This window comes from Lepidochelys kempii, chromosome 1 (assembly GCF_965140285.1).
Source record: "Lepidochelys kempii isolate rLepKem1 chromosome 1, rLepKem1.hap1, whole genome shotgun sequence".
NCBI classification, from domain to species: Eukaryota; Metazoa; Chordata; order Testudines; family Cheloniidae; genus Lepidochelys; species Lepidochelys kempii.
The window spans coordinates 265106815-265123079 of record NC_136380.1 but is presented as its reverse complement, the minus strand read 5'-3'; the positions used below and the strand labels follow the sequence as shown (position 1 = coordinate 265123079).

Genomic DNA, 16265 nt, shown 5'->3' with positions numbered 1-16265 from the left:
GCCAAGAACTTGTACCTGAGTCATACCATCTATGATTGCTCTGCTGAAAGGCCCCTGCCGACATAATGTGCCGGTTACATTGTCAGTAGGTCCTGGCTTAGGAGGACCATACAAGATGTGCATTAGTTTGCTTTTCACCTGGCACACATGCATTGTTCCATAGCATTCGAACATCAATCATGATACCTTGGAGAACTCGGACTTTCCCAAAGTCTCATGTAGATCAACATCATACTAAGATCTGGACATGACCAGGACATGAGCACCCACGGAGTTGGCGCCTATGTAACCAGGTATCATGTTCTGAGCATTAGCCGGTAACACAGTACTGTCAGTCAAGGGCTACAATGTAACTTGGTGAGGGATGCATGTTTGTCATGCCTGTGTTAAAGTATAATTTTAAAAAGTTGATTTTTCAACATTTTCTTGAATAGTTATCTATATAAGTGTTCTAGGTTTGTCATATTTGGTACTACTGCGTTCGTGGGAGAAAGGGCCTTTGAATGATGCGCATTTTTGACGACATTGTGCAGTATTATCAACATTTCCACCAACCAGAGGACCTGGAGCTGGGAGCCTGGGGAGGAGGGCAGTGAGTCCCCCTGCCATACTGCCGAGGGTGACACCATTGAAGTTAAGATTTTGTAGCTTTTTATGAATAAATGACAACTGTTTTATCTTTCTGGGGAAGCCTCGGGGTGAGACTTACAACTACTTTGCATCAGCTCTACGGGCATAAGGTTGCTGCAACACAACTGTGAATTCCTCCCAGAAAAGATCAGTCACTTGTACGGCTGGCACAGTTAATGATGTAGGTGCAGGACCAGAGGAAATTATACAGAGTAGAGTGAACTCTAATTAAATAATAATACTTGTAAAGTTCTATACAAGTGCACATTTATACCCCTCACTCAAACATCTCTACATTAAACATTGTTTGCACTAGGAAAAACATAGGCTTTATAACTTCTCATCATTAAAAAATGCTGGAATCTCTGCTCCAACTTCAATCACCTTGTGTCAGAGCCCATAACTAGAAAATTTCGCCTCAAAGATGAATGTTTTGGAAACTTACAAGCATGTGAAAACAAAAGGTTATGACAGAAATTGGTCTGCAGTGTTAACTAAATCTGGTGGTCACCAGTTGCAACTGGCAGAATATAAAGATCACTTCATCCCTTGCTGAAATGCAGCTACCTCTGGGGTGGAATATACCAAAGGCATTAAACAACATACAGCAACATTCTGCAAAATTTCAGACACAAAATGAAGAGGACACTATATCCAACTGAACTCAGGACAGCAAAATGTAGTTACCTACAATATGTTGTCTATTGCCTGTTGATTAGAAGTGAATACACTGATTCCAAAAATTAAGAACTCCAGAGACAAACCCTGAATATAAACCACCACACCACTTGGATCCTCTCTTTCTCTCTCTCTTTTATTTTTGGTGAGATTCTGAAATGTATTGATAAGGGTTTGGCCTTCCTGGTTTCAGTGGGAGAGATAACCCAATGGTCACTGGGAGATCTAACCATCACATGATCCTCTACCCCTTCCATTACAGTCACAGAAATCTCTTCTTCCAAAGAGGGCTAGTCAATACTTAATTATGTTCTAGGGTCTCTCAAAATGATGAGTGGTGTACTGGGGAGAGTTTGATTGATCTTTTACGCCTCCTGCCCTCCTCCACAATTTTAGAGAACAGGGATTGTTGCATGGTGTTTGTACTTTGGGGATGAGACAGATTTGCATGCACTGAAAGGCTAATGTGCAGCTTTAGTGAGATTCAAATGAGTGTTTCCAATTCTGCAGCTAACTAAAGGGGTGGATAGGAAGGCTGCCTCCTCCAAAAAGATAAAGCAGGATGGTGTTAGAAGGAGTGCATGGGTTTACTTCTCAGCTCTTCCAAACATCATGAGAGCCTCCTGAAGATGTTAAAAAGTCTGTGAGATGCGCAGAAGTTCACCCTGACCCGCTGGGAAAAAAACCCTCAAATAGACGGAAGCCCAGGACTGTAGGAGGTTTGGAAGGGGAGTGTTGATGACTCTCCTGCTTTTATCACAATATTAGGGTTTTATTCCTTAAAGCTCCTGGATTCCTGTGATGATATGAGAACCTCAGCATTTTTCTTAATTACTAAGTTTCTAGCTTGAAAACATGAACCCTAAAGGCTCCAGTACCAGATGGCAACTAGAAAGAACCCCACATTTATTTTTTATTTTTAAAAACTCTTATGATTTTTAGCCCAATCTCATGATTTTTGCTACTTGACTGATTTTAGATTTTAGAACACTTGGCCTTAGGGGGCAAAGGTCGTGTGGTTTAGGAAGGTGCCTTTAAAGATTTGGCTAAACTAGTAAGAAACGGTCAAACTTCTGGATACTTCTCTGATCCAAACTCAGACTCTGACATTTTGAAGTTTGACCACCCCCTCCTGTTGATGTGTTTAGTATTTCAGGGCTTCTTTATAGTCAAGACAAGTGAGGCACTGAGTGTGTGCCTTCAATGCCGGGAATACCATCAGACATGATATGCCTCATGTCAAACCTGGTCTCTTGGCCCTTGGCCAAAGATAACTAGCATTAAAACCTTTAACTTTTTAAGTTAAACATCAAACCTAAACGACAATACCTAAACTGACTAAACCAACAACTAGAGGCTCTGTCTAAAGAGCATACAATATGATGGGGGCTAATTTAGCTACAACTAATCAGGAGAAAGATCTTGGAGTCATCGTGGATAGTTCTCTGAAGACGTCCACCCAGTGTGCAGCGACAGTCAAAAAAGCAAATGGGATGTTAGGAATAATTAAAAAAGGGATAGAGAATAAGACAGAGAATATCTTATTGCCCTTATATAATAAATCCATGGTACGCCCACATCTTGAATACTGCGTACAGATGTGGTCCCCTCATCTCAAAAAAAGATATATTGGCCTTAGAAAAGGTTCAGAAAAGGGCATCTAAAATGGTTAGGGGTTTGGAACGGGTCCCATATGAGGAGAGATTAAAGAGGCTAGGACTTTTCAGCTTGGAAAAGAGGAGACTAAGGGGGGATATGATAGAGGTATATAAAATCATGAGTGTTGTGGAGAAAGTGAATAAGGAAAAGTTATTTACTTATTCCCATAATATAAGAACTAGGGGGCACCAAATAAAATTAATGGGCAGCGGGTTTAAAACAAATAAAAGGAAGTTCTTCTTCACTCAGCACACAGTCAACCTGTGGAACTCCTTGCCTGAGGAGGTTGTGAAGGCTAGGACTATAACAGGGTTTAAAAGAGAACTGAATAAATTCATGGGGGTTAAGTCCATTAATGGCTATTAGCCAGGATGTGTAAGGAATGGTGTCCCTAGCCTCTGTTTGTCAGAGCGTGGAGATGAATGGCAGGAGAGAGATCACTTGATCATTACCTGTCAGGTTCACTCCCTCTGGGACACCTGGCATTGGCCACTGTCGGTAGACAGGATACTGGGCTGGATGGACCCTTGGTCTGACACAGTATAGCCATTCTTATGTTCAGGATCTTCTTTCCAGATTTGCTCCTGGTCTGTTGCAGCTGGTGGTTGGAAGGAACTTGTAAGGTGATGAGTCACTCCTGCGCTAGGCTCCAGCCAATCCACAAGCTAGGAACTGGCCATGTGACTTCCAGACCAGGTATATAAGCCTCTCAAAAAGAAAGAGCCTCTCAGTCTGCTCAGTGTCTCTGTAGGGCTTGGAACTCATTTTTGACTGACAGTGACAAGACTCCCCAAGCCTTAGCCTGTTCTTTCTCCATCCATGCTTTCACTCTAACTCTACCCTGGACTCTTGATTCCAACTCTGACCACTAGGCATGACCCTCCTTATCACAGTTTCTCTCAGAACTGAGGTGATCAGGGTGTGACACACTCTAGAATGTTCAAGAACAGATGGGGGAGGGGTGGGTGCGTGGCCACTGCTAGGTAGGTTCCATTGTCTGAGCTGTACATGACTCCTGCATCCCCAAGGATCTACAAAGGAGCTAAGATTTATCATCTCCCATTTTACAGTTGGGGAAACTGAGACACGGAGCGGTGACATGACTGGCCCGAAGTCACAGGTCACTTCACCTCCCTGTGCCACTACAGACTGGCTGAATCCCATTCCAGCATTCTATTCAATAGGCCACATCAGACATACTCCTACATCCATGGCTATACACAAACACATTCTTGCACATACAATATCGTATGTACATTATACACGCATACCTATAAAACACACAGCTACATGCACCCCTTCCTACATGCACCTGTGCACACTCCTATAGCTATATACACTCATATGTACATCTTGGTATCTACACACACTTGCACACTTAAATACACAAACATGCATATACACACAGATGTGTATGTTTCCCTCCCACCCCAACCCCCAAAAAGCAACAACAAAACTCCATTCACTTAAAGTTGCTCAGGTACATCTCCTTTCCACACAATCATTAAAAATCTCCACCTGTGACATTTACTTTCATAGAATCATAGAGTTGGAAGGGACCTCAGGAGGTCATCTAGTCCAACCCCCTGCTCAAAGCAGGACCAATCCCCAATTTTTTCCCCAGATCCCTAAGTGGCCCCCTCAAGGATTGAATTTACAACCCTGGATTTAGCAAGCCAATGGTCAAACCACTAAGCTATCCCTCCCCCATTTCACAACAGCCTCAACTCACATGCTTTTGCATGATCTGTTTACTCACAGGTCCTAATTCTGTTCTGCTACTCCCATGTCAATCTGGAGTAAATCAAAATCAGCGGATTTACTCCAGATTTGCACCAGTGTAACTGAGAGAAGAATTTGGCCCTCAGATTGTGGTTCTACAACAAACATGCTTTCAGTTCCAACACACAGAATCACCCAACACACATCCAATCCTTCACAATCACACTCAAACAATCACACTGAAACAGAAACAATAACTCTTTCTAATCTCAGCTGGATGGACTATAAAACCTACCTAGTGGTGCCTACACACCCATCCCTCCCCCATCGATTCTTGAGCATTCTAAGGTGTGTGCCTGTGAACATACCTGGAGGGGTTAGGTCTTTAATGTGTTATTGTATTTGTATCTGGAAAAGTATGAGGTCAGAGGAAAGTTTGGCATCTGAGTGTGACTGTGAGGCATTAGATGTGCACTTGGTGAGGAGAAAAGGAGGACTTGTGGCATCTTAGAGACTAACCAATTTATTTGAGCATAAGCTTTCCTGAGCTACAGCTCACTTATGCTCAAATAAATTGGTTAGTCTCTAAGGTGCCACAAGTCCTCCTTTTCTTTTTGCAAATACAGACACACTTGGTGAGGATGTTCTGTGTGATTGTGAGGCATTAGATGTGCACTTGGTGAGGATGTTCTGTGTTGGAAGAGAAAGAATCTTTATTGACATTTCAAAGAGGAAATGGTTTTAAAACTGCTACATGTCTGAAAAGCAGGCTCTAAAGAGCGTGAAAAGCACATAGAAAATCAAAGTTTCTCCTTCTCGAGGTTGTTGGTGTTTGAGGATAATTGATTCCTGTGAAAAGAAAAGGAGGACTTGTGGCACCTTAGAGACTAACCAATTTATTTGAGCATAAGCTGTAGCTCTCTAGGTTAGTCTCTAAGGTGCCTCAAGTACTCCTTTTCTTTTTGCGAATACAGACTAACACGGCTGCTACTCTGAAACCTGATTCCTGTGAGTTACCATGCTTAATTTAGGGATTCACACCCTGCTTTAAGTGGAAAACTAAACACACCTTAAATTTGGGGAAGATGGGGGTGCCTCTGTAATGCACACCTATATCTACACCCTCTTCCCCCCCTCCCCCCCACACCAGGAATAACCCTGTTGAAATCAGTGGAGCTACACCAGCGGAAAACGAATGCGAGAGAAGAATCAGGACTGCAGTACACGCACCCACATCTGAGCACAAATGCATGCAACAATATATTCCCATCTCCACACAGACTTTCAGGCACGGACAAAGAGGTACGGTACACAGTAATATACAAAACACCCACAGCCAAACCCATGCAAGCACACAGTGACACACACACACACACACAGGCTGTTTGTGGGAAAGGATGCTACTCAGACCCCGTTGATCAAGATGTAGGAGGATCCAGATAAAGTGAGCACTGCAGCATGAGCAGTGACTCTGCAGCTAGCTCAGGGCTTCCTCTTCAAGTGTGGGCGCTTTCCCCCCCTTCAACTTCCTTCCTGCTCTAACGGCCAAAGCTCAAAACTGAGCGCAGAGAGCAGAGAGGGTCCCCGGACGCAGACGCCTGCCAGTGAGTATAAATGCAGATAACTCGGGGGAGGGGGAGCTGGAAAAGAGCCTCCTCACTCTGCTACCACAGTTTGAGCCTGTTCCCTGTGGCGGAGGGAGGATTGATTTGCACAGCTTGACAATAGGGAAGGGTCTGAAATGCAAAGAGGACGGTCCTGGCTGCACCAGAAAAGGGAAGTTAGACAGCAGTGAGGGGAAAGGGGAGATGACTGGGCAGCCGGAGTTCAGCTCTGCACTGCGCTGTCAGTGAGCCTGGGAAATGCTCGTGAAGGGTTCGAGGGGGCTGGGAGTTGTCTCCTGCCCAGGCTCTCTTGGTAAATAACGCTATGCTTTGCTTTCTCAAGAGGCCTGCTCAGGCAGGGGGGTATTTTACCTTTCATCCCTGAAGGGTGGGGCTGGGAGAGGAAGTAGTTTACCCTGCATCATGGAAAATTCCATTGCATTCCCTCTGCCAAATCCTCATGGTTGCGTAGATAAGCGCTATATTTGGGGGTTACGTTGTACGTGAGTTTGATGCTCTTAAGAAGCACTGGTAAAATGGCTGATGCCCCCTATTTATGCCCAGGGCAGATACCATACATCACAGGGAGTGGCAGTAAGGTCTTTCTCTGCCTGCTGCCTCCTATCAGCATGCCTCCCTCTGACCTACAGCGAGCACGTCTGAAGCTTCAACCTCCCCTGCCCGTTCAGCCCTGGGACTCTGCCAGAGTGGGTGGCTGGCACCAATGATTATGGTGTTTTTGCTCTTTGCCTTTTGAAGCTGTCACTTTCTGGCAGGGGCTCCCTAATTCTGGACCATTGTTTCTCCCCCATGGCCAGAGATGAGCCCCCGGGCCTCACAGACACAATTTGAAATCTAGTGCGTGAAGAGAGGGAGGTCTCGAGGGGCAGGGCAGGGGCACAGGGAGGGCTGAAGAATCTGTGGGAGTGGGTAGGGAAAGAGAAAGCATTCGTGATAGGAAACAAATCTTTAATTTCTTTCCAAAAGTGTTTTAAGGGTTAATTTTATTTTTTCATTGTAAAAGTGGCCATTTAGTATGTAGACAATATATCAGAAGAGCCCCAGGGGCATCGCCCTTCCTGTTGGGCCAGTGAGGCAAACCACACCCGTGTGCACTAATAAACAAGGTGGAGGAAACTGAGGTGTCCAGGAGAAGCTCTGATGTGTTCCATTTTGTAGATGACAGTAGTGAGTGAGGACACATATGCACAGAAGGCCCATCCTTTCCCACTGAAGTTAATGGGAGTTTTGTACAAAGCAGGATTGGGTTCTTGAACCCTAGAAGTAAAACTCAGGCGTGGGTCTGACCTACTCCATGTAGTAGGGATCAGCAGCGTAGGCATACGAATGAGCCAGGAGGGAACTAGCCAGAGCCCTATCCCTTTGGCTCACTCAGGTAATCAGGTAGTCTTCCATTCCAGCTTGCCCAGTGGGTTGCTAAGATCTCTGGGAGGTTTAGGGCACCCAAAGGAATTCCTGAGAAGGGGAGTCCTCTGCACTAGTTCTGATGGAAAAGTTCCTCAGCCCTGGGCAAAGCAGGAGGAAGATCTTAGGGAAGGGGAGTAATCAGAAATTCCAGGACAAAATCTCTATTCTCCACCTCCCTCCCTTTCCCTCTATCAATGACTTTTTCTCCTTCTCCCTCTGTGTCTCCCTCTATCATAAATCATAAAGACCCTCATGGAGGGAGTGGGGAGGGCAGGCGGACAAGATGGTGCAGGGAATGATCAACAGTTTCAGGGCTTCATCCTGCATTATTCATGCTGAAGCTGGGGGATCAATCAGATTTTTTCCCATAGGGTCCTGGAACAGGCCTGGATTTCCTCTTTCATGAGGACAATCTCAGGTTCTTTTGCCATGGAATGCAGACTCCCTGAACCAATTTTTCAGTTGGTGTAAATCAGTGCAGTTGCAATGAATCACCAATTGGAAGATCTGAGCTTTCTCCTCATCCGTAGGGCTGTCTCAGATTTCCTTTTCTCACCACTGACATCTCACACAATGGAAACTCCATTTCCAGGAGGAGCATGTTAGCAGATGCCTTTGGTGGCGTATCTATCACCTTTACGCCACCAAAGGCATCTGCTAACATGCTCCTCCTGGAGTTTTTCCATCAGTCTCACCAGGACTGGGATAGTGTCTGAAGCTGCCAAGCTGGGTGTGACTCAGCCTCGCACAGTTCTATTCACAAACTCATCCCGGGAGAGTCATTTTAATTTAATTTAAGTTTTTTTGATGACCAAGTGAAATATGTCATTATCATCAACATATCCATTGTGTGAGTGGGTAAACACTAGGGTTACCTACCTAGAGAGAAGAATTAGAGGGAAATTGATTGAGAAATTTAAAATAACTAAGGGTAAAGTGGAAGTGTATCAATTCCCCCTTTTCATACTGTCCCATGACACAAGAATGAACGGTCAGTCACTAAAATGAATGTCCACTATATATAGAACAAATCAAACAAAACTGTCACACAGCAAAGAATGATTTGGTTGATGTGCAGTATCCACCATTGGCTATGGCATTGTGGCTGGAGTTTTTTAAACCTTTCTCAGAAGCATCAAAAATTGGCCACTACCATATACCAGACTAGATGGACCAGTCATCTGATTCATTAAGGCAGAACCTACAGTCCTATCTACTCAACCGCTCAACCTTTCCTTCCTTATTCTGGCCATTTATCCCCTACTCTACTTCATTCTCTCCTTTTGGCCATCCATTCTCCATCCATCCACCTATCTCCTCATCCTCCCTCCGCTTTTTCTGTCTCTCTTTACTTCTTTCTGTGCAGCCACCAGAGCAGGTTCATTCTTCCAACTGGTGACCTCAGTGCAGCTGCACTGATTTATACCAACTGCAGAAGTGGCTCTGGAAGTCTGGGATAATCCCAGGATTCCGTGGGGAAAGAACCCGCCGTTGTCTTCATGGAAGAGGAAGTCCATTGAGCAGCTCCTGTCTAAGCCCGCGCTGAGACAACTGCTCATTGACTTTAGTTCTCACTTCCTCTCACTTCGGAGATGTCTTATGGTTGAAATGCTACTGCTCAGAGCAGGTCTGCAGCTGGGGCAACTATTGTCATAGGAACAGACCACACATTTCCTTCCTACACAGGAAGTGGACCCTGTCATTGCATGAAGTGAGCTATTTTCAAGGGTGTGCAGCAGAGAAAGTCTGGGGCATGTGCAGCTGTATTTAGTAGGATTCATTTTCTTGAGCAAAGAGGGTTTATTTAATCTGTTCAGTTAAGAGAGTCATTATCAGGTATTTTACCTCCTTGTAAATTCTGCGTTTCTAAGTGTTATTTATAGCCCATTAGAAGCAGGAAAATTAAACCTTTTCCTTAATGACTTTTATTTCCCTCCATGCTTCTATATGTGACAGTCGCTTTTAATGTGAACTCATTGATCAGTGCTGAGGCTGCTTGCCCAAGTTATTGTAGTCCTGTGCTAGGGTTGCACAAGGTGGCTTGTTGCAAATTGTCATTGGTTCAGTCTCAGTTGTTTTCCTCACTCCTGGAGGCCCCACAAAGAGCAGGGGGGCGGGGGGCGGAACAAGAAAGAAAGACAAGGGGGGAAGCATGTCTAACTGAAAATACAAAAACAGCAACAACAGACTAATTCAACCCTCAAGCATCAGATTTCTGAGCATTTTGCTTTGGCATTAGGTTACGACGTTGAATGTGGTGCTGATGCAAGGCAGCAGTGCTCGGACAATTTGTATAGTGGAGGTGCTGAGAGCCACTGAACCAAACTGTGAACCCTGTATATGATAGACACCACTTCAAGCCACTGGGTGCTGCAGCACCGTGAGCACCCCTAGTTCCAGTAGCTATGGTGCCAGGTGTCTGACTGACAACCCTGGAGACTGAGTTGCTTTCTCCAGAGAACAAATACCCCCCACGCCCCCCCGGCTGTACCCACCTGCTTTGTTCTGCCACTGACTGGCTGTATTGCCCTCCTCAGGCCAAGAGACCATGACTGAGAAAACCCCAGACCTACATGTAGAGGAAGAGGAGGAGGATGTGGATGGCAAAATCAACTACAAGCCCCCACCCCAGAAATCGCTTCAGGAGCTGCAGGAGCTGGACAAGGATGATGAAAGCCTCGCTAAGTACAAGAAATCCCTGCTGGGAGATGGGCCTGTGGTGGCAGGTATGGATCTCTGATGGAAAAGGCTCACAGAGAAATACAGTGTGTGTCCAATCCTGGTTGTGGGAGGACACAATGGTGGAATGCATTGTGGGGAAGGATTGAGGTTGTCCCCAATGGGGAGGGTACAGTACATATATGCATTGCTCTTGCTGGGGTATGGGAGCAAGCTACCAGATATGTGCCTGACTGGGGTGGGTGGACTCAATTGGAGATAGGGTCTATAGTGTCAGGTCTGTGGCTAGGGATGTCTGGGATGGGGCGAAGGCTTGTGGAGGCATGAATGCATGCCTGAGAGAGTTCCTACTGAGAAAGAGCTTTGTGGTCTCAGGTATGTGCCTAAGGGGGAATCCTGCCTGGACGGACCCAAGGTGGCAGCTATGCCCGGGTTAGTTCTTTCTGGGGCAGCGTCATGTGGTGGAAGGTATGTTCCTGACAGTCTCTTCTAGAGGGGTAGTGGGATGTGGCTTATGGAATGGTTCCCATTGGGCAAGGTGCATTGTTCTGTCTTCCTAAGAGGACCCAGTCATTATTCCATGTTAGATAACAGAGCGTTCTTTAGACAGGGAGATGAGGAAGGGACCCTGGATTCCTTAATTCCTCTCCCTCCCTCCACTTTGATTTTGCAAGCCAATTGGCCTCCTCTTTCCAATCCTACAGACCCAACAGCTCCCAACGTGGTAGTCACACGGCTCACCCTGGTATGTGATACTGCTCCAGGATCAATCACCATGGACCTTACGGGTAGGTGAAGACTTCTTTCTTTGTCACATATGGGAATGATCAGAGGTCCAGCCCAAATTTCAAGTCTAAGGATAATTCCAGAGCCCTGTTTCCCATTTGAAGTTGGTGCTGTGGAAAGTGAGGTAAACCCTAGGGGAATATTCCCTATGGAGATCTCGGGCCTAGTTTCTTATTTAAAGTACAATTACAGTAAAAAGAAGGTTAGAAGTAATAAAGACATATGTCTGTGGTCTCCATCTTCAACTCCTCTGCAGAAGATCTTGGAAATCTCTAAGAATTGCAGGTCTTATAGTTCTTTGTACAAAGGGAAAGGCGTGTGCTCTGGTTTCTGCCCAGCTAGCTCCTAACAGCACAAGATATAGGTACATGTTAGAGTAACAGGCCATTTTGAAACTGGAGTATCAAGCAACCTTGCACTTCCGGCTTCAGGGGACATGGTGAGAGAGTCATGCTTCACCTTATATGGGCTTCTTATCAGAGAGAGGAAGTCAGGACTGGCAAGGCATTGATACTTCCTGTTCAACTGAAATCCCCAGCATGCACGCATGCACAGCATTGCAAAGCCATTTATCTTCACACACTGTGCAGCCCATCTGAGTTTCCAGCCGAGACACTCCCCGCCTCCACTCCCTCTCACTAGAACCAGGGACTCCACATGAGCGAAACAGCTAACATGTGGTGCATAGAGGGCCATGCTACGCACCTGGTTCACTGGAGTAACAGGAGGGCAAAACACATCTGCACACACGTGTGTGCCTCTCATTTGTGTATCTGCGCACACACACACATGCCTCTTGTGAATGCATGTGCACACACACACACACACACAAGTGTGCACATGAATATATATACACAAGCATGCTCTATTTTTGTGTATGAAGAGGAGCACATATGTCTATGCATGCATATACCTGCGTACACACTTGGATATGCACGCACCTGTATGTATGCACATTCATAAAGAAGCTTGCATATACACACACCTGCATGCACATTTCCCAGGTGCGCTATAGGAAAAACCAATGAAAGGGCACATCCATTCCCTGGAAGAGTCTGGTTTCTTCTCTTTGTGGCAGTACTATCTATCTGTCTGATTCTCTCTCTACAGGGGATGTTGCGGCACTGAAGAAAGAGACATTTGTACTAAAGGAAGGAGTTGAATATAGAGTTAAGATCCACTTCAAAGTGAGTCACTTTCTCTCTGGTCCCTTCCCATAGGTTGCTCAGTGCACGCTCCAGTCACCAGCCAGTCATCACAGATAACCAGAGCTGAGCAAAATGTTGGAAATGATGCTCTGAACCATGTAAAACTCCAGTGATTTGGGGTATTGTTACAAATCACCTTGGACCACATGCACCTAAAGATTTGCTAACCTTTGTAAGCCTGTTGTGTGAACCTGATGAAACTAAGGTGGTGAACTGGAGGTTGCATGGAAACCAGTCAAAATTCATGCTTGGAAATGGTTCATACATGTCATTATGTGAAACTCAGTAGCCGTGACTGAGTTTTGCTTTCAGTTTTTGGGACTCAAAGCAAAATTTGATTCCATACAAACCAAAGCTGGAAAAAAAAGCTTCCAATGAAGCCCTGTGAAGCTGATCTGCTGAGAGTTGCTGGGCTTCCCAAACACCTAGAGGTGGGTAAAATAGTTGCAGCACAAGACAAAATACACAGAATCTGAGATTTTCTGCATTGTGTTATGCCCTCCCAAATGGCTTCACATTGCCAAAAATTTCAACAGCGTTTCATGCCATTTCCACCTGCTTCCTTTTGAAAATGGGGTGCGTTCAAAGAGCAAGGTGGCATGCAAAGCAGACACGTTCATCTTTACAAGTTTTTGTTAAAAAAGTAGCTGCATTTTGCAGAAAAGCAAAATTTGAGAGATGTTCAACCTCCTGAACTGAAAAAGTGAAAATGTTAATGTGGACAAATTTTCCACCATTTCCATGCAGCTCTACTGCACACAGGCCTAGAGATAATGACACCCCAAGAGTTACACCCCAGTCTTCTTTTTGCTAGGAAATGTTTCCTTAAATTTCCCACCCTTGCTGATGGGATAAGGCTATGGCCAGACTAGTTATCTTAACTCTCTCCCTGGCTCCCAGGGCTGGCCAGGATTGGGATCACTGTAGGCACAGCAAACTGAACCCTGGGATGTGAAGGAGCATGTTGTGTTGTTTTCGGATTTAATAATGCTTCAGTGAGGCACTGTGTCCAGACTGGGAGAAGCAGGGGATGCAGCCAGGCTGTGACTCTCCTGGAGAATATTGAGATTACTGGGGCTGTGTCTACACTAGCTAACTAACTAGTTGAACCATCTCCCTCCATATCCTGGGAATGAGCTTCCCACCCCTTCAGTGATCCCAGTCCCCTGCAGCCCTTGAGGTGAGGGAGTGAGCTCAGTTAGTCTTACCCTAGACTTTCCCCATCTCTTTGTGCAGAATGCATGACTCCAGTCAGCTGGTTCTGGGGTTTAACATGGGAATGCTCAGCTGTGAACCTTGTGCTTTTCCTGCATTCAGCCTTCCCCCAATCGTCTCTGCAGAGCCTCCTGAGAGACTGGTTAACTCGCCCCACCAAACCACCTTGGGGGCTTGGGCAAGGAGAGGAAGAACTCTGATGCACATTAGAGAAACAGAAGTATCCAGGTTGTGTGAAAACTCATCTCTGGCTACTGAGAACTGCCAGGGCTTCCCTCAGCAATGTCTGCTCCATGTTGGGCCCTGAGGCCTGTCCCGCCCTGTCCAGCACAGGGAAGGAGGAGAGTAGTGGCGGGGGGAGCTGGTATAGGAATGTCTGTGTGTGGTTGAGGGGAGGAGAGCAGGAGAGATTGCACTGAGACCCTCCTCATTAGACTCATCTCTGATCACTTCCTCTTGCAGGTAAATAGGGACATTGTGTCCGGACTGAAATATGTGCAGCACAGCTACCGGACGGGGGTGAAGGGTGAGTAAGAGAGAACCCCCTCTCCTCCCAAACACACCAACCCCCCCATGCACTCCCAACCCTGCACACAAATTCTCTCAGCCTATAGAGATATCCCTCAGATCAAAGAGCCCCTTCCAAAGGCTCTCATCCTACACTGAGCCTTCCCCTGACACAGGCAGCCATGTGTACACCACTCATCACACAGGTTTCCATTATATACAGATTCTGCCCAAGCCACCCTCTCAGAATTTCCCATTCCATACAGAGCCTTCAAACAGACACAGGCAAAAACAGCCTGTTCTGTGCTACCCCACAGAGCTTCTAACCGTATAAAGAGCCCTCTTCCTTTTGTACACACACAGCCCTTCTCAGGCTATCCTGAGGGAGATCCTCATTCCACACATAGATTCTATATATAGACTCTGCAAAAAAATCTCGCATCATTTCATTCAGTGAGTCTGTCTGCCCCCTGCCTCTGCCCTCTCCCGCTCATGCCTGCCTCAGTTCCTGTGTGATCCGTACTCGGGAACCCAGCTTTTCCTCTCCTTGTTTACTTCCCTCCTCATGGACTTTTCCCTTGTGGATTGTTTACTCCTAGTGGATAAAGCTACGTTCATGGTTGGCAGCTATGGGCCACGGCCGGAGGAGTACGAATTCCTGACACCTATTGAGGAAACACCCAAGGGCATGCTGGCTCGGGGCACCTATCATAACAAGTCCTTCTTCACTGATGATGACAAGCATGACCATCTCACCTGGGAGTGGAATCTGTCCATTAAGAAGGAGTGGACAGAGTGAGCTCACTCAAGCTGCCTTCTCTCTCCTTCCCCTGCCTGCTGCACTAGTCGCACACCATGCTGCCCCCCACAAAAGGGTTCCAGAACCCTCCTAACCCTTGTTCCTTCCTGCCACAGGAGATTCTGTTAAAAGCAGGTCTTTGCACAGGCCCACGGACAGCCTCTGCATTTCCCGCTGCTATATTGAAAATAACCCACCTAGAGCTGTCGTGACATATGAGGGGCTAAATTGGGAAGAATCCCTCTCCTTTCTGGTCCCTCTTTTGCTCCAAATCAGGTCTCTGAAGTGCCTTTTTGAGGGAACACAATCATCTTGCCAGCTCTACAACTCTCATGGCAGGGCGAATTGCCCCCCTAAATGGTCCTCCATGGTGTTATTTCTGCCTTGTGCTCACTGTAAATGGCTGTTCCCATTATGGTCTTCTTATCCTGGTGTGGTGCCCAAATCATAGTCCTGCCTTTGAAGACAAAAGCAGTCAAGGAGACTCAATTAGCTGCCATGACTTGTAAAGACACCAGTGTCCCAAGAATAAAGTCAGTTTCTTTCTTCCCTTCTGAGTGAGGCTCTCAGTCTTTTGTGGAACATGTCTCCTCACTCCGCCTTTCACACATGCAGAGTATTGCAAGATCGTATGTGGCTAAACAGTATCCAGGGTTAGAGAAAGGACTGAAAAAATCCCAAGTGTCTAATAAGGACTATAACCCTCATACTTCAGCGCATAAACCAGCCTCACCCTAATGGCGTTTAGGGAGACATTTTTCCTGTGGGCAAATTGTTTCATAGCTCCCTTATACAGTTTCCTTCAAAGCCTCTTGTGTGGGCCACTATTAGAGAAGATACCAGACTAGGTGGCCCACTGGTCTGATCCAGTCTAGCATTTGTGTGTTCCTATGTTGTGTGTCTAGTCTGGTATAATGTGGCCTCCATGGCATTTTTAGGCATCTGCTCCTTATCTCCCATAGCAGAGACATGGTCTCTCGTGCCACCCATACAATCAGCTGTCCCGGGAGTGGTCCATGCTGAGGCCAGACTGTCTGATTGGCCATGGTGCAGTGGGAGGACGAGACCCTCCGGGACTTAGTGCACAGAGAAGGGAAATAGCTTCTCTGGTACAAGCAGGGGGTAGTCTCATTGGGTTGGGGTGCAGAGGACTGGGGAGGAGTGCCCAGGGCTCAGAAGAAAGGAAAGGGGCATCTGGAGCTGCTCCCTGGTGCCAGCATGGGGTACTCTCACCAGCCTTGCCCCTCCAGAGTGCATAGCATGGAAATGTCTCTGTGGGAGCAGCAGGGGTCACTGCTCTCCAGTTGGTCTCAGTGCAGAGGTGTCAGGGTCAGATTGTTCGGCATCAGC

The 16265-nt window shown here is 46.3% G+C and overlaps 1 protein-coding gene across 1 annotated transcript; it reads left to right on the top strand.

The window, feature by feature from the left end:
• Positions 1-6056: 6056 nt before the first annotated feature.
• On the top strand, positions 6057-15472 carry ARHGDIB (Rho GDP dissociation inhibitor beta). Its single transcript, XM_073327386.2, has 6 exons — positions 6057-6293; positions 10259-10447; positions 11105-11188; positions 12297-12373; positions 14072-14135; positions 14716-15472. The coding sequence occupies exons 2-6, from the start codon at positions 10270-10272 to the stop codon at positions 14913-14915; spliced, it is 603 nt and encodes a 200-aa protein (XP_073183487.2). The 5' UTR covers positions 6057-6293; positions 10259-10269; the 3' UTR covers positions 14916-15472.
• Positions 15473-16265: the final 793 nt, after the last annotated feature.

Coding starts and splice junctions, on each gene's coding strand:
- ARHGDIB (XM_073327386.2), top strand. CDS start 10,270: ATGACTGAGAAAACCCCAGACCTACATGTAGAGGAAGAGGAGGAGGAT. Junction 11,189..12,296: donor AATCACCATGGACCTTACGG/GTAGGTGAAGAC, acceptor CTCTCTCTACAG/GGGATGTTGCGGCACTGAAG. Junction 12,374..14,071: donor GAGTTAAGATCCACTTCAAA/GTGAGTCACTTT, acceptor TTCCTCTTGCAG/GTAAATAGGGACATTGTGTC.